Source organism: Rattus norvegicus, chromosome 4, assembly GCF_021556685.1.
Source record: "Rattus norvegicus strain SHRSP/BbbUtx chromosome 4, alternate assembly SHRSP_T2T, whole genome shotgun sequence".
NCBI classification, from domain to species: domain Eukaryota; kingdom Metazoa; phylum Chordata; class Mammalia; order Rodentia; family Muridae; genus Rattus; species Rattus norvegicus.
In genome coordinates, this window is record NC_141537.1 from 71,279,555 (window position 1) to 71,306,317 (window position 26,763).

Consider the following 26,763-nt stretch of genomic DNA (forward strand, 5'->3'; position numbering starts at 1 on the left):
TTTTTTTTTTCGGAGCTGGGGACCGAACCCAGGGCCTCGCGCTTGCTAGGCAAGTGCTCTACCACTGAGCTAAATCCCCAACCCCAACACGCATACATTTTTAATAGTAATAGTACTACAGCAAATAGATAAGGAACCAAAGTACTGGTAGAAAAAGTCATTTTTTGTGTGCTTAATCAGAATTAGTTTACTTTAACGATAAGTAATGGGCTGTCTATCCATTGGTCTTGAACGTCCTTGATATGAGGGTTGAGACCGAGTATTAAGGATGATTCCCAGAACTGTGGTTTAGGAAATCTTGCCTGTTACTCTGACATTTAACATGGTTGAGGATATGGATAGAGATGCAAGTTTGATGATGAGTAAAACCTGAGCTCTAGGTGTCTATAAAACATCACAGTAGAACAAGTCTAACAGTGGGACATCTAAGTTGTTCATGCCTGGAGCTCAGAAGACAGATGTGAGATGAAAATAAACCCTTCAAAACCATGAGCGCGTGTGTGGGATCTATGGCAGTAAGTAAGGTAATAAGAAAGAAAAAGCCCTGTAGACCAAAATTTTTATAAGTTGTGGTAAAGCAAAATCAGCCGGACTGGTAGGAAAGTGAAGAGTGTTGAATAGTCTTTTGTAATCTATAGAGATCAGCAAAAACTGAGATGAATGAGTAGGTTTATCTTTAGGGAGATAACAAGAGTGGAATCTGTAGCATACAGAAAACTAGATCAAATCACAAAGGGCTGAGAAATCAGGGGAAGCCAGTAGATAGTGGAATCGACTCCTAAGACATTTCGTTTTGAAGAGGGAATAAAAGTGATGGGCGTTCAGCAACTGTTGGAGGGAGTTGGATTTGAAGGAGGGTGTTTAAATAATACAACGTCCTTGCTGTCGAAGGTGATGGAGAAAGAGAGGTTAGAGATGTCACAAATGAGAAAGGTCAGAAGAAGCAGAGATAGGTACATCCCTGGCATCTGAAAATGCAGAAGGAACTAGATCTTGGACAGTCTAAAACACAGATGAAGTTTAACTATACATAAGATGGAAGGGCTTCCACTATGAAAGAAAATAAAACCTAATCGTAACTCAGCCCTGTTAAGTTTCATACCACCAGAGGTCTGGGAACATTTTTGTGATAGTTTACTATTGGCATACAGCTTTGAATATTTGTATTGGAATGCACCTGTCTAAAACTTCCCAGACCTTACTTATTTCTTTGCTTTGCCAACAGCAACAGCATGTTTGACTCTCTGACTGAGGTGATGAGAGAAGGGTGTGGAGTATGGCAGTCTCAAGATAAAAACAGGAACCTATGCTTTCAGCATCAAAGAGGATAACTTGCAAAGTAGAACCTAAAGAATAGACGGTCCTATAGAAAAAAATGATCGAGCCATTTAAACAAAGAAAAATATGCCTCACCAATTATAAAGTACATTAGGATTCAAAGGAGATACTAGCACCTCAGACTCAGCCTCTGAAAACCAGAAGGCAGTGCAGTGATAAAAATTAGTCCATAAATAATAGCATGAAAAGAGACTCAATATCCTTAGTCTTTAGGGAAAGGCAAATCAAAACTACAATGAGATAGCATTTCATACCCACTAGCAGAAGCTATAAAATGCTGAAGGCTACTATGGAAACATTATGGTAGTTTATCTAAAGTATTAAACATGGGGCTGTCATGCAATACATCAGTTCAATTTCTAGGCATATGATTCTTCTACAACAGCAAAGAATTAGAGACAAGGGCCTCTATAGACATGCACACTTTATTTTCATAGCAGCAATGTTCACAGTAAACAGAAGATAAGAAAACTCATTGATAGATGGATGAATGAAGTAAGGTGTAGATATTCAGACTTAAAGAGAAATGAAATTCTGATACCTCTAGAGAATAGAAGAAACCTTGAAACTACTATATTAAACAAAACAAGGCAAGTGCAACGGATCATGTCTTTTCCAGTCGGTTTTTAAATAAAGCACCTACAATCAATTCATAGTCAGGAAGTAAAATAATGGTTATTGAGGACTAACGAGAAGGAATAGTAGAGAGTTATTGTTCAGTGGACAGGAGTTTTGGTGTCTGAGATGAAAACCTTTTGTAGATGAATACTAGTGATATTTATACAATAATCTGAATGTACTTTATACTGAAAATAGTAAAAATGATAAGTTTTATGTAATGTATATTTTTTTGACATAAGAGAAAAATTAAAACAGGATAAGGAAATATTTTTTTCCTGTAGTTTTCTACATTGGGATTTGCTAGCTGGGAAGAGAGTCCTAGGAAGTCTAAAGAGATGGGAAGGATGTTCATGGTATGATGGTTCTTTCCACATTATACGTTATAGAATCGGGCAAGTTTCCTGACTTACTGCTTTCTGGTTCTATTCAAGGCACAAAATAGATGGTCTAGATGTCAACCCAAGATGACAATTAGCCTCCATTTCATATGCTCAGATGCCTGGTTCTCAGGAAATGAGCTTTAGAGGAACTTATAAGGTACATACAACACAAGATGGCCACTGCCCATACCCTCCAACTATTCATAACCATAGAATTCAGATTCTTGCAAATCAGCTCTCTCCTTCTCCCTGCCCACCCCTAACTACCCCTTTCTCTTCTACACCCTGGCCCACCTGGGGCTAGGTCTAGAGAAACAGAATTCTCTTCAGAAATGGTAGATCTCCTCTCCGTCTCCCTCACCAAGGTCTTGTCCAAGATTCAAATGTCCCAGGGTGTTTCGACGGAGAATTTCCCATCCACGGTGGCTATTGCTGCTTAGGGATGTAGTCCTGGACAAAGGAGGCGTTTGCAGAACCACAGAGCCTCTAGCTAAAGTCCCAGTCTCAGTCCCGGAAGGCTGCTTCTCAGATAGTTGTTCTTGTACTTCCTCCTTGTCTGAAGATTTGAAAGCTTCCACATAGCGAAGTACTCGATACGGATTCTGCTCCTGGTGGTGTTCAACCCTAGGAGGAAACAGAATGACTCATTAGAGGATGGGGAATGTAGGCCATAGAGAGACGCAGAGGTGAGCATGGAGGAAATGAGATATTCATAAATAAACAAAGGGACAGAACTGAAGCAAGAAGAACATCTAGAATGAAAGAAAATGAACTGAAAGTTAACCTGAGAATGAGGTAATAGAACTAAGGAAGTCAGCTCTGGAGAGTAATGAAATGCATGCATGATGTGCTATATGTAGCAACATTAAGGGGGGGGGGGAGAGAGAGAGAGAGAGAGAGAGAGAGAGAGAGAGAGAGAGAGAGAGAGAGAGAGATGAGAGTGTCATGAATTCTACAGTATCCAATTTAAGGAGTACCAATGAGGGGTGAGGAGAGCCAGGTCAGGATATAATAATTGTCTATGAACAAAGAAGTTAGAAGCAAGGGCAAACCATATTGGAAATGAGGATAAGGAAGTAACATAAGTAAACATGAGTAAAACAAATGGAACAAGCCATAGCACACCTGAGCACTTATATGTCGGCACGCATACCTTTTCACACACCACTGCCCTGTCGGAAACACAGCTTGCTAATGTTTTCTAACCCCCCCACCCCCAACAACATGTAAGCTCTCTCCCTCTCTCAATACCAGACTAATGCAATCCCTTAATATTTCCTGGTTTCTCTTACTCTCAGAAACTCCATCTGCAGGTTTCACACACATACTGTCACTCACCGTAAGAACCAGCGGTCTCCCAGGCCATATTCGCAACCACAGATACCAGAGCGAGGCCACAGGAAACGGGGCATTTTCCTCTCCAGCATCACTGTGGTGGCTACAACCTGGAAGGAGATCATGTAGCAAAAGATCTCAGAAAGAGCCATGTGGAGCAGAGTGACACCAAGAATACCAAAAAAGGAAACAAAAATCCACCTGTTCAAAGAAGACCCTGGAGACCAGTTGTAAGGGGCGCTGTTCATCTATATCTATGCTTGTTCTACAACCATACTAATCTGGCTATCTCCTTAAAACAGGACAGATGATATTTTTGCTTTTAATAGAACAATTAGTTCTACATTATTATTCATATTCACAGAAAGTGACTCATTCCAACTAATGTGATTCCCCCTCCCCCACCATAGGAAAACCACAGACCAATGACATTGACTTAAATACAATTATTATATAGAATCTGTATGATATCAGGAATGAAGTGAGGCAGTTCCAGTTTGGGGCTTTCCTAACAAATTAAAAGTCCATATCTTAAGAAAGAAAAGGTTTGATTAACGTCTATCTACTCAGCAAGGAAATTTCTAGTAGCATGTCTCATGTTCTGTCCTTTGTCCCGTCCTCATTAGTTGGCTAGATGAAACAGACATCAAGCTTATCAAATTTGCCTGTGACACAAAGCTGGGAGGGATACTTAATCTGTGGGGTGACAAAATCAATATAAAATGATCTCACCAAAATGGAATGCTACTCTGAAGCCAGCAACACAAACTTAGAACAAAATGTGAAGTCCTACCCTTATACTTAAGGAGGTTAGCTCATTCCTGGGACAAATCTGAGGGTTACAGTTGACTGTGCACTTAAGAGTGAGACAGTTGTACACCTATTTGAAAAACTGACTCCATCTTACGTGTGATTGACAGTAAGTAGTATGTCTTCTGTAAGAAAAAGCCTCTTCTAGCACCTGACTGCTCCCTCCATATCAGAAACTATCCTGGCAGCAAAAGAATCAGGAACCGACTGTGCAGTCAAGATGACTAGGGGAGAGAAGACTATTGATGGAAGGAGCTGTCAATCCCCAAAATAGCCAGTCCGTCTTGGTACACCCTTATGTGTCTTCTCTCCCTCATTGTCTTCCCTTCATTTAGTCCCTTGGTTGTAACAGCTTCTCTTCCATCTCAGGACTTCAACTCATGTTGTTCTCTTCCTCCTCAGTAACTGTTCTTTTTTCTGAAATGAATACCCATGGTTCTTCTTCACGTAGTCTTCCCTTGACCCTTTTGTTCCACCAGAGGAGCCTGTTTTTCATCTAGATTATCACTTAGAGTCAATGGGTTTCAGTTCAGAGTTAGTCCTTCTTCCTAAAAGACTGGAGATGTGGGGACCTCATCTCCTTATTGCTGCTACTGCCTCCACTATCCAGCCCTGGACTTTGTCTTTAAAAAATAAAAAACCTTTCACCTAAGCTTTGTTAAAATCCCATGGAAATTAGAATGATTTGTGTTGGGTCAAATATGCTTTTAATTTTATTTATTTTTTTTTGAGGTGTTGGGAACTCAACTTCCAGCCTTGGACATGCTAGGCAAGCAAGCCATATCTCTGGCCTAAAGTTGTTTTTTATCAAGCAACCTGGTTATGCAATGTCAGAAGAGTCTTGAATGGAACTTGAGTCTGCAGTGCAACTTGAATGGGACCATTAGAATTGTGCAAAACAGTATGCTCCGCCCCCATTCTCTTAGAAGGCCTGAGCATCTTAGGTTGCTTGTCAATATAATGGGGATGGTTACCTTAGAAGAGGGAGTAGGCTTGAACAGGCAGAACATAGGATCTGGTAGAATGTGTAAGGTAGAGACTGAATTATATAAACAGATATGTAAATCTAGTTTGATTTTCTAAACTTCCCACTTATGAGGATTAGCACATCCATCCTCAACTTGTTACAAAAACCTGTTTAGGATTGATTTATTTCTTTTAGTGGTCATTCACCTTCATTAATATAAACCTAACTTGTATCTAATCCTAGTTCAGCTAGCTAGTCTTACCCATCTTTACCATCTGCCATAAAAATTCCTCCTTTGATAAGGGAATTTTCCAACTTTCTACTTAAATCCCTCAGTTTCATCTCTTCTTAGCACAACGTATATCTCTGTATCAGTTTTACTTCTATGAGTGTTCAGCTTCCTGTGAAGTGATTTACTAGGTGTCCATAATTTATGTAGCTTGGCACTTCAACTGGAGCACAGAGTATGTCTTTGATGGTTGTGTTTGTGCCCCAGATCCTAGACATAAAATAGGCTTTTGAGGATCATTGCTTACATACCCACTATATAGTTTTCTGAAGGGTAAACAATGGTTATATTCAAATATTTATATAGTACTTATGTGGATGGATATGTGCTTTCTGGTACATAGAAGGAAAAAGTCCGAGCCTTAAGAATCAAATTACAGCAAGATTGGTTTTAGTTCACTTCAACATGATGCTTCTAATAATGAACGTTTCACAATATAGAAAATTCCTATTCTCTGAAACCTTACTCAAATATACAAGATAATAAGGTCATAATTAGACTAAAGAATATGCTGAATGACTCTCACACCAATACATAATTATGCCGAGAAACAGCTCAATTATTTCTTAGCAGTATTTGGAATGAAGCTCCTAACTCTAGTATTTGATTAGCTTATTGTGATACAAAGAAAAGATATAATAGGGATTTAGGGATTTATACGCTCTAATAGAAGAGAAAGTCTAAACTTAAGAGCCATGTTATAGAAGAACAAAATATTCCTGTTCCCTGTGGATTTAAAGGCTCCTAGATCTGCTTTTTACCTGTAATAAATGGCCAGACTCTGTGCTTAGATCCTCCACTGTATTATGCTTTTGTCCCTCCACCAATTCACACATACTTCAGGTGTATATAAATGTAACTGAAATGATAGCCTCTTGGGGCTCTTCTGTGACTCTCTTAAGAGTGGCTCACAATAAACACACCCTACTGCAATGTTTCCCTCCAGTTTCTGCCCCTCTGAAGGACCAACACTAATAACATACCTGTGCTCTCCAGAGTTCGTCCCTCTCCTGGGCCACTCGCCAGTGAGTGTCACCCATCATGGCAATGAACAAATTGAGCATGAGTAGTGTGGCGATGATGGCAAAAGCAAAATAGGTTAGGTGGTACATGAAGGGTAGATCCACACTGTAATTGGCCGGACCGTCAATGATGGTAAGGAAGAGCTCAAAGGTGCTGAACATTGCTGTAGGGTAGTCGGAGAATTCTCCCAGACTCTCTGGATCCTCTGTCTGGAAGATGATATAGAAGGCTGCTCCGTCCGGGAAGATATAGTTGGGGAATTAAATTTTCATAGTAAGTAAGGTTTTGGTGGTCATTAGTTCTACTTCTCATCTATACACATCCATCAGTTTACACAGATGTACACACTACTATACATCAACAATGTAATTGTAATACTGGAACTGGCTAATCCTAAGAATCCTTACTACATCCACTGTTCTGAGTAATGATAACATGCAAAAAGAATTACATCAAAAAGAATTATAGATGTACATATATGTATAGTAAGTTATCTAACAGATTATTGCCTTTAGGAGAACCAAATATTTGAAAGATAAGTTATTAAAAGAATGTACTGCATCTAGAATGATTTCAAAGAGCAGCACACATGACAAGGCTAAAGGAAGAGTCTTAATTTTCATGGCATCTAGATAACTATCCATTACTCTGAAACTTGCTAGCCTAACTTTGAACATCACAGAAAAGTTATCTCTGACTCGTGTATCGCCTACCACATGGCAGGTTATATTGGATCCTTATGACACTAGACCTTTGATTTCTCTCTGTATGGGATATGGAAACCTATGGCAAGGTGATCCCAAGACCAAATACAGAGTCTGTATGAACTACAGATTTCCTTAAGTAAAATCACAAGCACAATGAGTACACAAGCAGTGACCATTTAGGAAATCATCAGTATAATCTTTCAGAAACAATCCTGTTCCTGGTTCTCCTAATAGTCTGCATATGGCTGAGTAAAGAGATTTTGGGTAGAGAAAGGGATAGAATCAGGCCTCACAGGATAGACTATTCCAGATAGACTGCCAGTTTGATTCTTTCACACTTAAGATCTTAGTTTTTTTTTTTTTTAATTTTTTATCTACTGTTCTATGGGCAACCTCACTGAACAGAGAAATTTCTAGAGGTATTAATAAAGTTCTGTAATGATGGGAGACAGAGTTCTTCAGAGGTCACTTTTATTTTGCACCCTCTTCACTAATGGATGACTAGTTTTAGACATGGAAGGCTTAGTTAGAATTGCAGGTTTTTCATGAATTGGACCTGGACCTTCCTCCCACCTATATGAATTCTCTTTTAACCACTTATGCTTCCTCTGTGCCTCTGTTGGCTTTTCCTTCCTATGCTGGACTTGTCACCTATAGTACTTGTCACTCCCTACTGTATCTATTTGTCTCCCTTCTTTCAGTCTTTCATTGTCTGGACTCTCTGCCATGTCCCAAGTTCTCCAAACTCTCATTCTGAACCTCCTTTTTACAATCCTTTCTTTTATCAATACTTTAAGTGACTACATACAGAAATAGGGCACTTTCTGTCTTATTGCATGTATTTTCCTCATCTTTTTAAACTGCAAATATAGCAGAGTATAATAACATGGCATCGTTCCTATTGACTTAGCATGTAAAAGATCTACAAATGTTCAGTGCTTCATGCTTCTCTTTCTGCAATATTTCTTTAAGGGACTTGCAGCACAGTTAGCTGACGTGAATCTTAACAGCTCAGAACTCACAAATTCTGCATTCCAGGCCAACCTGGGTGGTCCTTTTCTTTGGATAGTGGTATGTTTTATTGACATAGTAAATGACAATAATAAAATCAAGTGAATGTGAGAAAAGAATCAATTTTTCTGAAGAGCTGCATCTAACAGTCTAGAAGTAGTGATATTACCAGAGGCAAATCCGAGGATGACCATAGCCATTAGCCAGCAGAAGCGCAGTAGGTCTCCAAAAATCATCTACCAGAAACAAAGAAGAGGAAGAAAGATGAATGTCTCTGTGCAGTTGTTGCTAACAGATCTAAATGTCCCCATGATGTCCCCAGCTCTGCTCTGAGCAACACTTTCTCTTTAAGCTATTGCTACCCTTCCATCCATAAAGGTTCTGCATTTGAAATCAGAAAGACATTTAGGAAAGCACTGACCTTCTGAATCATGATTGTGAAGGGGCCCAGCATCTGGAATCCTCGGGAGAAGTACATGACACTACACCAGCCCAGTACCAAGGCCATGGATATGGGGACCACCTCCCCATTCATACTGGTAAGCCTCATCACCATAATCAGTAGCACAAGGGAGGCATATGTGATGCTAGAGTGAAGGCAGAAAGCAGAAAGTGAGGTATGGGCTGTTAATATTCTGGTTCTACTGTATCATGATGAGTTGGCTGATAACCACACATTCAGGCCAAGTCTTAACAGCTAAAACACACTTCTAAAGGTACAAATCCACTCGCCAGAAATCCCTGGACTGTCACCCCATATTTGAGTCTCAGAGAGTAAACTGGAGACTTATAATATTTTAGTAGATGAAATCAGAGTCTATGAGAAAAAGACACTCACATAATGACATGGAATGGACCCCCAAGAACTGTGTGTCCAAAGTAGCGAGAGGCACCAACTCTGAAGATGTCTGGGATCTAGGGAAAGATGATAAAGCAAAATATAATATAGACTGCAATTCAGTATAGGACCTACCAGTAGATGGATTGCTTTATCCCAGAACCCCCCAGCCCCTGCTCCTCACCTCTATGAGTAGAATAACCACAGCCCCAATGACTGTCACGAGTTCTCCCACCAGCCGGACCTTATCCTGGTAAGTCACATACGCTTCCTATGGAAAGAAATCAGGACAAGAACTATTTCCTAATGTGAAGACTTGTACATAATGCGATTAGAACAGTTGGATTCTTTCCATGGCAGAAATCATCATTGTCATCTTCTAAACTCTCTTATTCACTCGGCATGCTTTGTTGTTTCATTTTATTTTGCTACTTCATCAGACAAGATTCCACAGTTTAGTCTAAGCAGGCCTTGCTATTAGTGCCTACAGTCTAAAGCTGTCAAGATGTGTGTAAGGCAAGGAGAAGATCTTTCACCCTATCACAATTTTCATGCTGATTAACTCTGTGACCAGGACATGAGGTAGGTGTTCAAGGTTTTCTTGTGTTGCCTCATTCATATATGCTGTGAGTAATACTTTCTCTATATATTGAGCAACTGAGATCACATTTCATAGCACAAAAATAACCAAACTACTGGGCATGGTTGTATTTGCCTGCAATTCTAGTATTCAAGAGAATGAGCTAGAACAATAGAGCACAACAGGAGCTTGATATGGATGTCTCCTGAGAGGCTCTGCCAGAGCCTTAGCAATACAGATGAGGATGCTTGCTTTTAACATGACGTATAGACTAAAACACACTAGATTGTAAAGTTTTCACATAAAAAATTAGAGATATTATGTTTGGTCCATTAGGACCCATTTGGTGTGGTTGTCTATTATTTATTGTAAAACTGGGGAGCATGTTTGCTTGCTTCTATATCTGGAAATTGATATATATGTGATAAATACAAAGGAAATGAATAAATGTCCAGGAGTGGTATAACTGGGTCCTCAAGTAGAACTATGTCCAATTTTCTGAGGGACTACCAGACTGATTACCAAACTGATTTTTTGATTTTTTTGATGGTTTATAGCTAACCATCTGACTGAGTACAGGACCCAAATGGAGGAGTTAGAGAAGGACTGAATGAGCTGAAGAGGTTTGCAACCCCATAGGAAAAACAAAGATATCAACTGACCAGACTCACCAGAGCTCCTACTAAATCACCAACCAAAGAATACACATGGAGGGACCGATGGCTCCAGCTGCATATGTAGCTGAGGACGGCATTGTCTGGCATAAATAGGAGAAGAAGCCCTTGGTCCTGTGAAGGCTCAATTCTCTAGTGTAGGGGAATGCCAGGACAGGGAGGTGGGAGTGGGTGGGTGGGAGGGGGAGCATCTTCATAGAAGTAGAGGAAAGAGGGATAGGAGAGGGGGGATCTGAGAAAGGGGATAATGTTTGAAATATAAAAACATAAAATATCCAATTATAAAAAGGAGAAAAAAGAAAAAAAAGAATGATAGAGCACAAAGGCCAGATAGAGTGTAGACCAGTTTGGTCTTGTATGATGAGGTAGCAAAATAAAATGAAACAACAAAGCATGCCAAGTGAATAAGAAAGTATAGGAGAGGGTGATGATGGTTTCTGCCATGGAAAGAATTCAACTGTTCAAATCTCATTGTGGCTCCCTCACCTTTTTTAAGACATAATAAACATATCTGAGAATTCAGGGGTCACCATAGACTTTAAACTTACTAGCTCTGATGAGACCTTGAAACATTTAAGACCTCTAATTTAAGGGTTCTCATTTGTAAGATGAAAACTCTAATGCTCACCTCTTGGGGATGGTGTGAAGATTACAGTAGGTGGTACAGTTGGGTATACTTTAAACAAAAATACAGATTAGGGTAGAATGGGCTTTAGTTTTCTTGAAGGGCTCTGATTATTCTGAGACATCAAGACAGTTCTGGAGTCAAGGTCACATGAAGACATCATGCAGAAGTGGTGATAGAATTCTTTGTTTGTGATTCTTACCTAGTTAGAAGTCTTGGCCTCACTTAAGAATACAAGAAAGCTTTCTGGAAAAAAATTATGTACAATTTCAACATGGAATTATATGTCTAACCCTGGGAAATTAAAGTAGCTTTGGGGCTGCTCCAGGGTTTCTTGTTTGCTAGTTGTGTGATTTCTTTGCTTATGTTGTCCTTAGTCCTGGCAACTATATGAACTCACTTTCTTCTCTACTGAAATTCAGTTCACAGAAGAGGCCCTTTTATTTATTTATTGCTCCTATAGCATCTATCTCTTACTGCAAACCATGCTAATTCACTTTAAGACCCTAGATAAGTAGAGGAATAAATAGTAAACACATTAACTGAGAAATGACTTTAAATACCAGAAACTAGACAAGTGAATCTTTTCCTGCACAAATATTTCAAATTCTTTTCAAAACTTCGTATCTTGATCAATAGGTCTAGACCAGTGGTTCTCAACCTTCCTAATGTTGCAACCCTTCAATATTGTGTTGTTGTGACCCCCCAACCATAAAATTATTTCTCTAGCTGTTTCATAACTCCTTTTGCTATTGCTATGAATTGCAATGTAAATATGTGTTATGTAGGATCTCTGCTATGCAACTCCAAGGGGTTGTGACCCATACTTGAGAACCTCTGATCTAGACTACATGATCAACTTTTTCTCTCTTCTTTCCCTCCAGAGACAAAGACAAGATTGATAGTAAAAGTTTGTAATCCCAGAAACATTGAGACCTAGGCAGAAGGATTGTGGAGTCAAGGCTAAATCCCAGCAACCAACAGGTGGAGTTGAAAGGGTTGGGAGTTTAAACCGATTGTTTGACTGTGTAACAAATCTGAGTCCTTCCTGGTTAATTTGAGACCTTGTTTTGAAAGATAGAAGGTGGGAGATTGTAAACTAGGTTTAGAAGACAAAAGAAGTCAATGAGCTCTGAAGACAAGAGTGCCCCTAGAGGCCAGTGTAGCAATGACACCATTTACAGAAAAAGGGATCCAATCTCTCTGGGTCTCCCCAACACACCCCAGCAACCCCTCTATTTTCTTATTCAGCAGATATTTTTTAATATGGAGGCATTCCCTTCCACAAATTCAGCAGTCAGCTAGGCATCCAAGGACTGCAAGACTTTGCTTGAACTTCCAGCTGCCCTTTCTCCAAGGGTCCTGTCTCAAACCTGGCTGCAGAATATGGTGTCTTCTGTGAGCCTACTAAACAAAATAAAGGGCTTTGCTTTTTGCCCTTCTAAAAAATTCTCTCTCTCTCTCTCTCTCTCTCTCTCTCTCTCTCTCTCTCTCTCTCTCTCTCTCTCTCTGTGTGTGTGTGTGTGTGTGTGTATGTGTGTGTTTGTGTGAAATATGTCATAATAATTGTGCTAGGAACTTAAATCATTGGCCTTGATTGTATTGTTTTATTACTGACATAAAACTCTTTTTCATCTAGAATGAGTATCTACAATGTAAAGACAATGGTACTGCTTTAAAAACAAGAGAGACTTGAACTTCAATGATAAATGTCTGATGATTTAGGAAGTGATAACAATTCCCCTTTAACTAATACCCTAAGCTTCCCCAGAATTAAGCCCAAATAAATAAGAAATTTGCCTTTTGAAGTTTTAAAAGTTTACTCTTTAGGGGTTGTAATCAAGATGTTCTGTCTAAATTAAACATCTAACTCATGGCTCTTTACATCCGTGGTTCTTCAAATAAGGTTTGGGGATCAAGGTTGTGTTTGGCAAACTGTTTAAGTTACCACAGCCACACAGCCTCAACGCCTGTCTGTCCAGCCATTCAGCTCTGGCCATGGCCATGTCTCTTTCTTTCATTCAGCTGGACTCAATGCCTTCAGACAAAGGCAAGGCTGTCTATCATCCTGATTACTCTTTATCCCCACAGTCTACTTCCCTCCAAGTCCCAAGACTAATCTTTTGGAAATGTGAACATTATCACATGACTTCTGTTTTATTTCTTTCCTAGCTGTCCACTACCTTCAGGATAAAACCACAGATCGTATTAGACGGTGTTCCTTAAATACTTTTCGGAGGAGAAAGTCACTAGATACTGCCTGAACACACTTAACAAATGGAGATAGAGGCGTGGTCTCCTCTGAAGAAAAAAAAGGTAAAACCTGACTGAGCAAACTGGAATGAAAAATGCCTGGAGAAAGAAGAGTGGTAGGCCAGGATATAATTGCTATTTTGTTTTATTTGGTTCTAGTTCTGTTTTGGTATCTGTCTATCTATCTATGTATTTATTATTGACTTTTTTGTTTGTTTGTTTGCTTGGTTTGTTTGCTTGTTTGTTTTTTGAGACAAGGTCTTACCATTATCCCATGGCTGGCCTGGAACACATTGTATAGAACAGGTTGGTCTCAAATTCCTGGGTGACCCTTCTGTCTCTATCTCCTGCATGCTAGAATTCTAGGTGTGTGTCATCACATACAGCAATGGTGTCTCCTGATGAATACTTTTGTTTGATTTTTAACATCTATGTGTATGTGTTCTTTTAATTAGAAGTGTTCGTTGTAAGATAAGGATCAAATGTAAAGCCCAGATTAGCTCTCATTACAAAACTCATGACTTTGACATCTCTCTGCCTTGAGTGTTTATGCTCTATGCACACACATTAAGCAATGGAGTTGTGTTAACCAGCCCTTAAAGCAGGATATACTTTTTCGTCAAGAATATTAGCGGAGGACATTAGCATCTGACTCTTACCTTTTTTTTTATACACAGTTTACAACACTGCGAGAAATTATTCATTTAGTCAAGAAGCAAAGAAGGAAGAGGGCCGTGGAAGCTGCAGAGAAGCAGCCTTCCCTAGAAGATGCAGATGAATGAGGGAAATAAACCAGAAAGTAGAAGTGGAGAAACGTATTGGAAGGAAACCAATGCAAAAGATGGCCGTTGCCTGAGTTCTTCTAAAACTACCAGAGTCCTTGCTCAAGGTCACCTGAAATGTCAAAAACACCCCATTCTACTTTACTCCTCTAAGCACTTCCTGCAAATAACCAGAATTTTCAGCATTGCCACATGGCTAAGAATTTTGGGAATTATTAACAGCCTGAAATTTTAGGAGTAGTGATAACCTAGAATTTAATTGTTTCCAGTAACCAGATTTCTTGCAGGGACTAGTCATTCATACTTCACTGAACTGTTCTCTGTGAGGTAACTGTTCTGCATTGAATGCTCAGGAGAGTGCAGAGTAGAGCCTGAGACACCCATGAGCTTGAAGAGCTAGGTATACATTCTCTAGAAAAAGGCTGGGGATACCAACCACTCTAGAGCATACAAACAAGTTGAAAAAGTCCAGTTCAGACTTTGGATTTTGTTCCCCAAACCACAGACTTACAAAGAGCCTTGTTGCCAGTGAAAGGATTTCTATGATTCTATAAATTGAACAGAGTTTCCTAACCAGTACTGTCCACAAGAGTTAAATGGTAAGTGTTTAACACAACACAAATGGGTAGCAGGATCTTGGGATAGTTTATGTCAACTATTACTTTTCTTCAAGGAATCTATAAAGGTTTTGATGGTAGGTATCCCGAGGTAAGGACTGCTGGCCATGGGAGAGTAGGATTCTATTCCCAGGAAATATTTCCTTCTCAGAGTTTATGATCCAGAATTTACGTGTGTGTGTGTGGGGGGCTAGAACTGGGGGACTACAGAGAAGCAGTTCCCTTGGAAGTTGTAGATGGAAGAGGGAAATAAACTAGTAAGTGGGAATACTTTTCTCAGAAAAATTGATTGAGATTTTTTTTCTCTCTTTCAAGAAGTCATGAAGTAAGAGTGGCCACTCCTTTGTGAGTTGTTCTTGTGTGGCTGTACCCCCTTCTTATTTTCGTTTCCTTTGTTCTGGTGTGCTTTGTTTGACATGGTGCAGTGAGCATCTTACTATGTAGCTCAGGCTGACCAGAAACTCTCAATCTTAATTTACCCTGGCCAGTGCTGGCAGGTATCACTTTCCTTTGCCCTTTGTAAGGGCAAAGTCCAATCTCTTTGCTTGTCATTCTACTACTGGTCACACAACTATTTAATTTCAGAGTTAGTATTAAAATCCAAGGAATCCGACTCCCAGGCCTTGAACTTCTCAATTACTTGAAAACTATGGCTGACCAATAAAGCACATACTCATTCTGACACCTCTAAATCTGAGCAAAGGTAAATTAAGTTGACCTTTATATGGCTAAGTTTTTATGTTCTTTGTGCTGCCTCTTGCAGAGAGAAGATTTTCCCCCATTCCTTCCAAATGTCTAGCAGGGAGTTGCTGGAGTATTCTCATAAAATCCCACACACGAAGCTAGAATATTTCTTTAAGGTTCAGAATCCCAATAGTTTCCACAGGCCATAAAATATTCACAAAAGCAGTCCCAGATTGCCCCAAAATGCTGGGTTCCAATGCTATTAGTATCACTGATTGTTAAAGTCATTTATTTAAGCAAATTTAAATTCATTTATTTAATCAAAAGCTCCCTGGGTTAACTAATTGGTTAACAATTGAATTCAAGTCTAGGTATATTTTTATACCTTTATATTTTTGAGACTTTCAAATAATAAAGAAGTAGAAAAAAAGGAGAATTTCCTATTATTCAAGTAATTTGGTATAAAGTGACAGCAGAATATTCCAAATTATGTTGAAAAGTCCAGGAGCTCCTCATGTAATCCAAATTGACTTAGAACCACTACATTCTAGAAACTCAGGGCTAATGCTTAAAGATTAACCAAAAAATAGGGACTATTAATTGATGTTCTTTGCTATCTACATCTCTTATTACTGTATCTTTGACCTTCCTACTCCTTGCTCTGATGCAAAGGAAAGAATATTTAATAAGAGTCCTCTATTTTGTGCAGGATAACTGACTGAACCAAAAATGAAGGGACTAAAGATGTTAAGGAGAAAGAAAGAAGAATGGCTGGGGTATTTAGCCATTATTATGCTATATTTAGTCTTGAGGCAAAGAAAAAAGGATCTTTTAAACATAACTTAGACTATCTGGGTTAAAGAAATATGTTTATGCATAATTCATCTTGCCCCAATGAGAAAAACACATGTGCGACCTACTCTTACTTAATTGCTCATCATCTCCAAGGTGCAGTTAGGGTGGACCCTCATCTGCATTGCCTGTTTACTCTCTGTGTAAGTGTGAGACAAAAGTAGGGAAAGACCATGTGGGAGGACTCAGGGCCAAAGACAATGGAAAAGCCCATCTACTCCCAGCTTGTTCTTGGCTATATTTTTTCTCTATTACCAGTCATTTCCTTCAACCACCTAATTACCATTACTGTCACTCTTCTTTCCTAGCTGTCCCTTTGCCTATACTTGGTCTGAACATTCATGCCCAGATGGAGCTACAGGAAGAAAATTCCTCTAAGCACCTGTGTCTACTCGTGACCTGCTGGTGATGTCATCCTTTATGTATATATTACTGATAAAATAATCTCTCTCCGTCCCCCCGCTCATTCTTCTCTTCCATGCCTCTCTGTCTGTCTCTCTGTCTGTCTCTCACTCCCTTCATCCCCTCTTCTCTTCTTTCTCAGAATAATTTTCCAGTTGAATAATAAGCCATACTGAAGCCATGTTAAATATATGTGTATCATATATATATATACATATATATATGTATATACATAGTAAAACCATAAATATAATTCATTTATTTTATATGTATGCTCTGTATACATACACGTTTAAGTGTGTGTGTGTGTAAAAAAGAGATAAGTAGGTAAAAAAAAGTAGATGAAAATATAAAAAAAGAAGAGAACCAAGGAAGGTGGAATATCTTCATGTAGTTTGGGGTTCTTGTCTCTGTTTACTACTTTTATCTAATCCAACAAATTCAGGGCTTTGATTCTTGATTGCAGAAAATTTATCTTCTCCTTAGAGAAAACCACACCTTAGCTTACCCATGCTGAGTTCTTCCTATGGCTAGTTTCCGTATGGACCATAAATCTCCAGGATTCAGCTCTCAGCTTGCACAATTTTTCTCTTTTATTTTTTACTTTTATCTATATCTCTTTATTCTTTTGATGAATATTTGTAAGCACATAGCGCTTCATTAATAAAACCCTCAGATGTTCTACTGGTTGACTACATATGGTTAAAGCTACTCATCAGAATCTGTTGTCTTTGTTACAACAAAATGGGAATTTGCTCTTTTTGACATCAATTTTAATCTATTCTACCCCTTTATCTGTCCATTTTTAACCACCCCAGATCTCTGCAGGACATTATAAAATAGCAGGTCCTACACCTGCAGGTGATTCATACTCAGCCGCTGCCCATTTTGAGCATCTTTCTGTAGAGTATCCAACAGAGACATAGATAACCAACAGTAAAGAGGAACTCTTTTTTACAAATTAACAAATTTGATAATACCAACCTTTAAACAAGTTTTTGTGAGAAAATCTGTAACTTCCTACACAAACACTTTTACTGATGTTTTAGAGATGAGGCTCTATCTATGGCCCCTTATCTCCTGTTTAATTCCTACATTACTGATAAGGTGTTGGCAACTTCCTGGGCCTATGAACAGCGTCTTTCCAGGAGAGCATCAATAAGGTCTGTAGAAAACATCATCATTTCATGCTTTTCATCCCTTTGAAGAAAAATTACCTGTAGTGGTTTCTGTTCCAGGACGGTGTTATCTCTAACATGTGTACGGTTGGCATCACGGAACTTGAGGGGGCGGTAAACACAGCATGTGGTGAAGCAGATCATGTAGAAGATGTACAGCATACCCAGGAGGCAGAAATAGGGTTGTCCATATTTCTTCCACTTCAGGCTCACCAGCTCCTTCACAGGGGTTTGTTCTAGAATCTGACGAGCCTGTCAAAAAAAAAGCACAATATAGAATGATCGACATGATGAGCAGTGCTGAGTTTTGAACTGCATTCCAGGGCAGCAACTATCATCAGCATCATCCAGTCACTCACTTCATTGATAGACACTTAGTAATTTCTATTGTATATTAGGTTTTGTGCTAGAGCTGCAGAAGTATTACAGAAGTAAACACAGTGCATACAACAACATTGAGGCCATAATCGATGAGTCATAGGTGACTGAACTATGATAGGAAGGTGTGAGAAGCCGTTGCTCACTTGCACGTAAGATGTGTTTAGGACTGTGGGAGAATCAGCTGAGATTAGTGGACAGATATTACATGGGAGAAATAAACAATAACAAAGATCACTGTGCAGATGCACTGTAGATGTCATTGTAGGGTGTTTAGTTCTTTTTCTGAATGCAGTAGAAAGCAATTGAGAACTCCTAGCAAGAGATAGTCCAATTTGCATTGGAAGTATGGTTAGACGGGTGAAAAACAATATAGTAGATGGCAGAATTGGATGGTGCTCTGAGAGAAGAAGTAAATAGCAAGATGCAAAGAACAAAAGATAATGGATGACACAAAGCATCTGAAAAGAAGTAAATTCAAAGTAAGGCAGACAGGATTAGGTAGGAAAAAAATTCCCTCGAGGCTGGAAGGAGGAAGACAGCTTGCAGATATGCTCAACAATCCAGGGCAGAGTGTTGAAGGAGACCCCAATTAGAGAATCGAGTTTTGCCATAAAACAGAAAAATCTTATTCTTAAGATGGTACTAAGAGTATCAGTTGCTAGAATTATAAATGAAAGCAAGATAGGAGGTGTGAAGGAAAATTACTTATTACAGGTTGTATAAAACCACAAGAGAATGCAAATAATTAATACCTGATGTGAACGAGCAAGGGAGAGATTGAGAGATAAATAAATGGGAAAAAAAGAAATAAACTCTAAGCCTTAGATGTAAAAGGAAAGAAAGAAAAACAAAAGAAAGGAAGGAAGAAATAGAGAAAAGAAAGAAAGAAAAAAGAAAGAAGAAAGGAAGAAAGAAAAAGTGAGGAATGTGGTGGCTGAATCTACATAATAGGGAGGGAGTTTGCACTCCTAAGAAAAACTGCTCAAACTTTAGGTGTTTCTAAGATTGTTCTAGAATTATATAAATGACTGTTCAGTTTTTCTAATGCTTATTAGTTATAATAATCAGTCATGCTTTGTGATTCTATAAGAGTGCTTAGGAAATTATTATATAGCAGATAGGCAATAGAAACTCAGTTTTCCCAATATCTATAGGTTCCTAAAAGATAGAGCTATTTTCTCCACTCTAGTCTCTTCCATTCCCTATGGCGTTCAGTTCATTGTATCTGAACTGTCTTTACTGTATTCTATCCCTGGAAAATTTTATGTGATACTCTTAGGGTTCTGTCATGTGGATGTTTTGTTTTTACTGTCCTCAGTGATGTACAACTCCTGAGGTGGGGTGGGGGTGGGGTACACTTCCTCTCTGAAGGCTCCTTCACCTTTCTGCCCTGGATTGTCAAGCATGTCTACAAAGTCTTCCTCCATCCTCAAATGAAATTTTTTTCATATGGCTAATCCTTCCTGCTCATTTTGAATAGGCCTCTTCCTACTTTTTCAGATGTCTCTTCATCTCAGCCATTATCTTCTCCCCTTTGTATCTTGCTATAGATATTTTATCACATCTATCCAAATTGTTCCCACCTCTATTTTCCTGCCCCTGTACACAGTGTATACTGGCAGCGGGGTACAGACCGAACTCCATTGCAGTTTGTGAGAACATCAATCCAAAAACTGAAGAAATTGGCTGAAAGGACATGTATTTTGGCCTCTATCTATCTCTTTGGTTTTTGGTATATTGTCTGTGACAAAGTATACTCTCAATATACTGAGTGACGGAAATAACGAAGAAAGAAAGGACGCAACAAAGGAACGAAGGAAAGAATGAAGAAAGTGACTCCAAGTCAGAAGGTTCTTTATCTGAAAAATTAGAATGAGATACGTAAAGAGAGAGACTAGAGCTAAGCAGAAGGGAAGTAGTCTCAGAAGATAAATGTTGGATGACATTGGCACCTATAGGAACTGTTTTCTCCTAAAGACTGTTCTCTATCTATAGTAAATCTCTTAAGTATCTTGGGATCAAAGTGTCTCAGTAGATGAAAAAGCAACATCTCAAAATATCTTTCTTCACATGAAGTTTCTGGACCTGTTATGACATTTATACCTCTTTCTTCTTGGAGGAAACCACAAGCTCCAGAAAGGACAAGTCCTCACCCCAGGAGTCAATTTCTGTGAGATCATAAATGGAAGATGTTAGGGGTCCTAATGACCACTGGATGTGCTTCCGTTTTTGCATCAGGTGTTGAAACATCTGGTGAAGCAAGAGAGCATTTGAACGGTTAGTGTGTTAGATGATCTGGAGAACAGCTGTGGACCAAGTCATTTACACATGCTAGTGATGGGAAAGGTCACTAAGGAGAAACCTTAGGGACGGGTTCTTACCACAGTGTTGCCTTCCACCCCAGCCAGCTTGAAGGGGGTGAGTCCTTGGTTGTTGGGCACAAGTTCCAGGGACTTCAGGTGGTCTCCCCCATCATGGGAGAGTAGCAGGTTGTACATCTGGCAGGCAAAGGTTTTGTTGGGCTGTAGGACAAGTATGTGTAGTACTGTATTTCCTGGGGAAGACAGAGGCTGCAATGTAACCATAGTACTATAGTTGAAGATTTCATCCTCTAACCTAAGGTTTGTTCTCTCTCTCTCTCTTTCTCTCTCTCTCTCTCTTTCTCTCTCTCTCTCTCTCTCTCTCTCTCTCTCTCTCTCTCTCTCTCTCTCTCCATCCAGGATCCTCTCCTCATCCCAGCTCTTACCCAAGGAGTCCTGGGCCCGAATGTCAGCTCCATGCTCAATGAGCAGTCTAACAATCTCCTCACTACCCACACAGGCAGCAAAGGACAAAGGATGTTCTCCTGTGGACACAAAGAAATCCATTGCAGTAGAGAACATGATTAGATGATGAGAGGAACTTTTACCCTCCAGACCACAACTGCCTCCTCCTCCCACATCTCAGCTTGGGGTTTGGGATCAGTTGCCCAGCACAACCCAATGAAAAAAAGGTGATGGAGTGTTGTGGAGGGATTGGCCTTGGCCTCTGGTTCTAAGTCTTAAGTCCTAGAAGTATTAACCCCTCCCAACTTCTTGAAACATGAAACCAAGGAAAGGCTCCTTCATAGCCTTATTAATTAATTAATTAATTAATTAATTTATTTATTTATTTATTGCGAAGCCCAGCTTTCCACCTCCCCTTTCTCTAAGCCTGCCCCTGGTTCTCACCATAGTAGATGAGGTTGTGGGAACTTCGATGGAAGGCAGAACCTGTAGCCCTGGCGGAGGCACTGGCTCCTCGGGCTAGCAGGGCACGGACCAGGTTCACATTCTGGTTCATAATTGCGATGTGCAGTGCAGTCTGACCTGGCCCAAAGAGAACTGTGAGCAACAGTTCTGTCTAGAATATCACAATCCAGCACCCCTTACAGAACTTCCCTGACAGTTCTTCAGACAAATTTCTGCTGTAGACAGAATAGTCAGGAATTAAGGATAGTTAATCCCTCAGACTCCTGGAACAATGTGTCTATACTTCCTTTATTTAGGGGTTGCTATACATATAATGATATTTAGGGGTTGCTATACATATAATGATATTTAGGGCTTGCTATACATATAATGATATAGAGGAGAGAGGGGGGAAGGGCAGAGAGAAACAGTTGGAACAATGAATGGTCTAAGGGACTCTGCGAAGACTAAAGAGGAATAGGAAAAATGAAAAGCAAGCCATGGGAGCTAAAACCCAAGGTGTAGGGGTCTTGTACTTTTCTCAACTCTTGATGACCCTCCACCACTTCCTGAGCCTACCTTATACAAATATATTTTAGAAATGGTAGATCACCCACCCATGTTTAGCTTTAAGTTATTGTGAAGCCTCCTCACCTACAAATGGCTCACACAGTGTAGACTCCGTGACCAAGTATGGAGCAGTCTCCATCAGCATTATAGCAGCATCCAGGTTGTCATAGAGGGCTGCTACATGCAGTGCTGTCTCCCCCAGAGCTCCTGGAATGGAGTAAGCCAAGAATACCAAACACTTGCAATTCTCCTTCAAGTGGGTCCTAGCTCCAGAAGCACCTCAGCAGTTTCTCCACGCAGCCATTTGCAAACACAAGTCTATCTCACTAATTCTGATCTCACCTCTTTGTCGGAAGTCACAGTTCTGGTCATGTTGAAGTCTCTTAAGTGTGCACATATCATTTTCCTTGGCTGCTCTAAGCAGTGGTGACTCCCAAATACTGGAGGAAGATGAGAAGAAGTCCAGTAGTGACCATCAGAGACAGGCCATGGTCAGAGGAGGCAGAACCATTCTTTATTATGATCATGATGTTTACAGTACAAAATAACAAATCAACTTTGTCTCTCTTGAGCTATTTGTTGGACTCAAGGGTTAATATGACCCTAGGACAAGAGCTTATTTTAAGGCTCCTAGGATTTCCCTTGTTGTCCCTCTCAAATTAATTTCTCCCATAAAATAAGGCTTGTGTGCACCCCAAGTCTTAGCTATAAATTGATCAGTAGATGGGACAGTTCTTCATATGTCTGAAGACAATGAACTTATATATATGTTTCAAATTATTCAAGATGGATTTAACCTGAAAGCCTCATGTGTGTGGTCTATCCTCCAAAGTACCAGAAAGTCCTACACCAGCTGCCAATGGACAAAAACAACTAATAGTCCTATCCAGCTGTTGACATCTGTGAAGCACAAAACTGACCAGAATGGCTAGGTATCTCTGAAGGTACAATAGTGACATTCCTATCTTTGTAGTAATCAACAGCTGTCTAATTGAACTTAAGGTCCAATAAACAGGAAGGAACTCATGCCTGGTATAAAAAACATAACCAAGTACATGGGACTAGTGAGGATATGAATCTTAGAAGACCTACCTCCACCAATTTGCTAGATGAGTATAATTCTTAACAATATTCTTATACTTGGCACCATACACACAAGTAAGTATAGCTCTCAATCATTAAAGAAGCTTCTCTTTATAGCAAATTAAGACTATTACAGAAATCCACAACTGGACACCATGCAGAGATCAATGAAGATGGGGTTACAAGCTCCACTGCATACATCTTCAACACTGTCATGATTTGTATATGCTCAGCCCAGGAAGTGGCACTATTAGAAGGTGTGGCCCTGTTGGAGTAGGTGTGGCCTTTTGGAGTAGGTGTGTAACTGTGGGAGTGGGCTTATCCTAGCTGCCTGGAAGCCAGTTTTCTGCTACCTGACTTCAGATGAAGATGTAGAACTCTCAGCTCCTCCTGCATCATACCTGCCTGGATGTTGCCATGCTTCCACCTTGATTTTAATGGACTGAACCTCTGATCCTGTAAGCCAGCCCCAATTAAATGTCATTCTTATAAGAGTTGCCATGGTCATGGTGTCTCTTCACAGCAATAAAACGTTGACTAAGACATACTCCTACTCAGGAACATCACAGAAGAGAAGGCAGAAAGATTGCAGGAGGCTGAGGACTAGAAAGTTGTATTCATATGTGTGTGTGTGTGTGTGTGTGTGTGTGTGTGTGTGTGTGTGTGTGTGTGTGTGTGTGTGTGTTTAAAACCATCAAAGAAAAAGAGATCATCAGTTTGAAGGGGTTAGGACTGGAGAGAAAAGGTGATGTAATTATATTTTAGCTAAAACATACAAAATTTAAAAATTAATTAATTAATGAAACCAACCAGAAGGGATAGTTCTTGAGGAAGGAGAACCCAAGGCCTTCAGTGGGTTTTGGAGTATCCTCATGAAAAATTAAAAAAAGGACCTCAGCCTGGTGAACTTCATTTGAACCAAAAATAAATAAATAAATAAATAAATAAATAAATAAATAAATAAATAAATAAATAAATAAATGTGTCAGGAGCCTAAACGGTAGACAAGGAGCAGGAGGTGGTTGGAGGAGGATTGGGAGTAGAGGGAGATAAAAAGGAGGAAGAGGAGGAGAAGGAGATATTCCTGTCAGTTCTTCAGGCTCCCAGGCCAGCTAGACCTGTTCTCTGTAGCCAAGATGAGTTTGGAGACCAGACACTTGAAGGACTCAAACTAATTTTAGACCTTACCAATTCTGTGAAACTCATGACCTAGACTTAATAGCTGTTAAACGCTGAGCCCTGGACTCTTACATTTGTCCCTACTCTAGTTCTCACCACTATTTTGGGTTGTTGAAATGCACTTCTCAGCTGTGAATAGAGTGTTTAGGGTACCTATAGGCCATGCAGTCTTCCCAGACTTAATCTTTAAACCTAAAATGCTAAATACTTTGTTTTCAACCAAAGAGACTTGAGCTCTGGGCTTCTCCGCTGGTTTCTCTTACAAAAGCCCCTGGGTGAACCTCTGATTTTGACTTTGCCTGGATCTAAATGGAATAGGAGATAAAGCTGAAGCCAGTTTTCCTAGAAAACATAATTTGGGCTTCTAAGGCAAACAGAAGTCTAGCAATTTGGTTGCCATAGGGAAAGCAGAGAAGAGAGCTTATGGTTATTTCTCTTTGATTTCTCTAAGTCCCCAATTTTTCTCTTCCAGTTCATCTTGAGGCAATTGGAAGAAAGAGTGTGGTGGAACTTTATAGTTAAAGAAACATTTTATTCTGCATAATGGTCCCAGGAGGCACATAACGAGCCAGAGTTCAGACCCTGTCCTATTTCATCTAAGCTCTTAGTCTCAGTTGAGCTTTGTGGCCCTGACCAGCTCAGAGTAACTAGGACTAGATTTCAGAGTTTACCCTTTGTGTTGAGCCTACTATATAAAGCTTTTGTCCAATACAACCCTTGACCCCACTGCACCTTTGCTGAGGAAAGTCCTGAGACCAAATGAACTCAAAGTCTACCCTAGTCCTGCTCTAATGCAAGGTGTGGAGAAACTGAAGTTCCCATTTCATAACCTAGGGTGGAGCTTTGTGAATAAACAGAGTACCTCAACAGTGAAAGGACTCAGAACAAATGGTAAATGCAAGCCTCCTTCACAATTATTAACACTTTCAAGCAGAACAAACTGAACACTGAACCAAGCACAAGGCTCTTCTGAGCCCTGGCAGACATTCTGTCATCACCTCATTCCATGTTCTAGCCAGCTCTCAAGGTGAAGCAAACTCTACAAATTCTGAAGCAGAAGCTCACCTGAGGGAGGATCTCTGGTCCCTTGCCTGGACAGTTTTTCCTACTTCGGGTTCAGAGTTCAGTCACAAATGATCTATCTAGAGATGGATCAGCAACCCTACACTAAAGACGTTCAGTTATCTTAATGATCACTGACAAGCACCACAGTTAAAATGTAGAATTGAAGTTAGTACTCCAATCTCACCTGAACGGCCTTCAGCTAATCACCTGCAGGCATTATACAAACAAACAAACACATAAACAAAACCCTCCTCCCCTTGCCCAGGGAATCAACTGTCATTCTTCCTGATAAGGATTCCATGTTCCTTCTCTCAAGTCTGCTAAACAAAAGCCCCTCCAAAACCTGCAAGATATAGTCCCTTCCCCACACAAGCTATTCCTCAACAACCTTCTTTTGCTTGGCCTCCCCACCAATGCACCAAGCTTATATCTGTCTCCTTAGAGCCCTTCTCTACCTCTTTCTTTGAGGCAGGAAGAGAAGTTTAACTCTCAGCGTCATTTGGGCTTTTACATCCATTTTCAAGATCTCCAGGTATACAAACCCATACTAGCTGGAGAAGTGTGCCACTTAGGCTGGAAGGGGTAAACACAGGCAAGAGCCTGGCATTGAGTTTGAGTATTTTCTCAGGGAAACAGGCTATATTCCAAAGGACTTAATAGAAGCCAGGGAAGAGGGAGGGAAGATGGGAGTGGGGAAGGGGATAACATTTGAAATGTAAATACATAAAAATATCCAAGAAAAAAAAAGAATCTGCGCAGTAGAATGGGCACCCCGAAGAGCCTACCTTTTCTGCTGTAGCATATGAAGCTGATCCACATGCTGGTTCCAGTCTTGTTCTCTGACCCACCAGTTGAGACGTTTCTGAAGTTGGATCCAAGGTTTTTTCACCCCCATGTCTTCATGCAAATACCAGCCACTTATTCGAATCTCATGGAAGGAGTCAGTCTAGGGTGACAGAAGCTGAGGAGTCTAGGTCTGCTAGGGTGAAGAAAGGTATATATCCCCTGGTAACTTGTTGCCCACGCAGTGGGTTGCTGTGAGGTGTGAATATGTGCCTGTGTACTGAAGAACTAGCCACACCCCTGGGAGAAGGGGAGGGGATCTTCTCAGAGCTGAGCCTGGGGGCATAAAACAGCCTGAAGTAGGGAGGGGGAAGGGGAAGAACCTTCTTGATTCTTGGGCAGGGCAGCTGAGACTGGGAAAGGCTGAGAGGTGGGGTCAAGGAATTTGGGGAGGGAGCAAGGCAAGATAATTCTGAAGGTGAAACAGGCCTTGGGATATAGACCCTTGAAGACTCCTAGGGGACTCT

At 40.1% G+C, this 26,763-nt stretch overlaps 1 protein-coding gene across 2 annotated transcripts; it reads right to left on the reverse strand.

Moving 5' to 3' along the window:
• Window positions 1-160: 160 nt before the first annotated feature.
• Window positions 161-26,510, reverse strand: Trpv5 (transient receptor potential cation channel, subfamily V, member 5). 2 transcript variants are annotated; one of them, NM_053787.3, is given in 15 exon segments: window positions 161-2,963; window positions 3,678-3,784; window positions 6,724-6,992; window positions 8,651-8,717; window positions 8,903-9,068; window positions 9,320-9,396; window positions 9,504-9,590; window positions 18,006-18,218; window positions 20,451-20,597; window positions 20,729-20,901; window positions 21,094-21,192; window positions 21,557-21,694; window positions 22,211-22,333; window positions 22,469-22,566; window positions 26,239-26,510. In NM_053787.3, coding segments are annotated over 15 exon segments (2,172 nt in total). In that variant the 5' UTR covers window positions 26,349-26,510; the 3' UTR covers window positions 161-2,665.
• Between the last annotated feature and the right edge of the window lie 253 nt (window positions 26,511-26,763).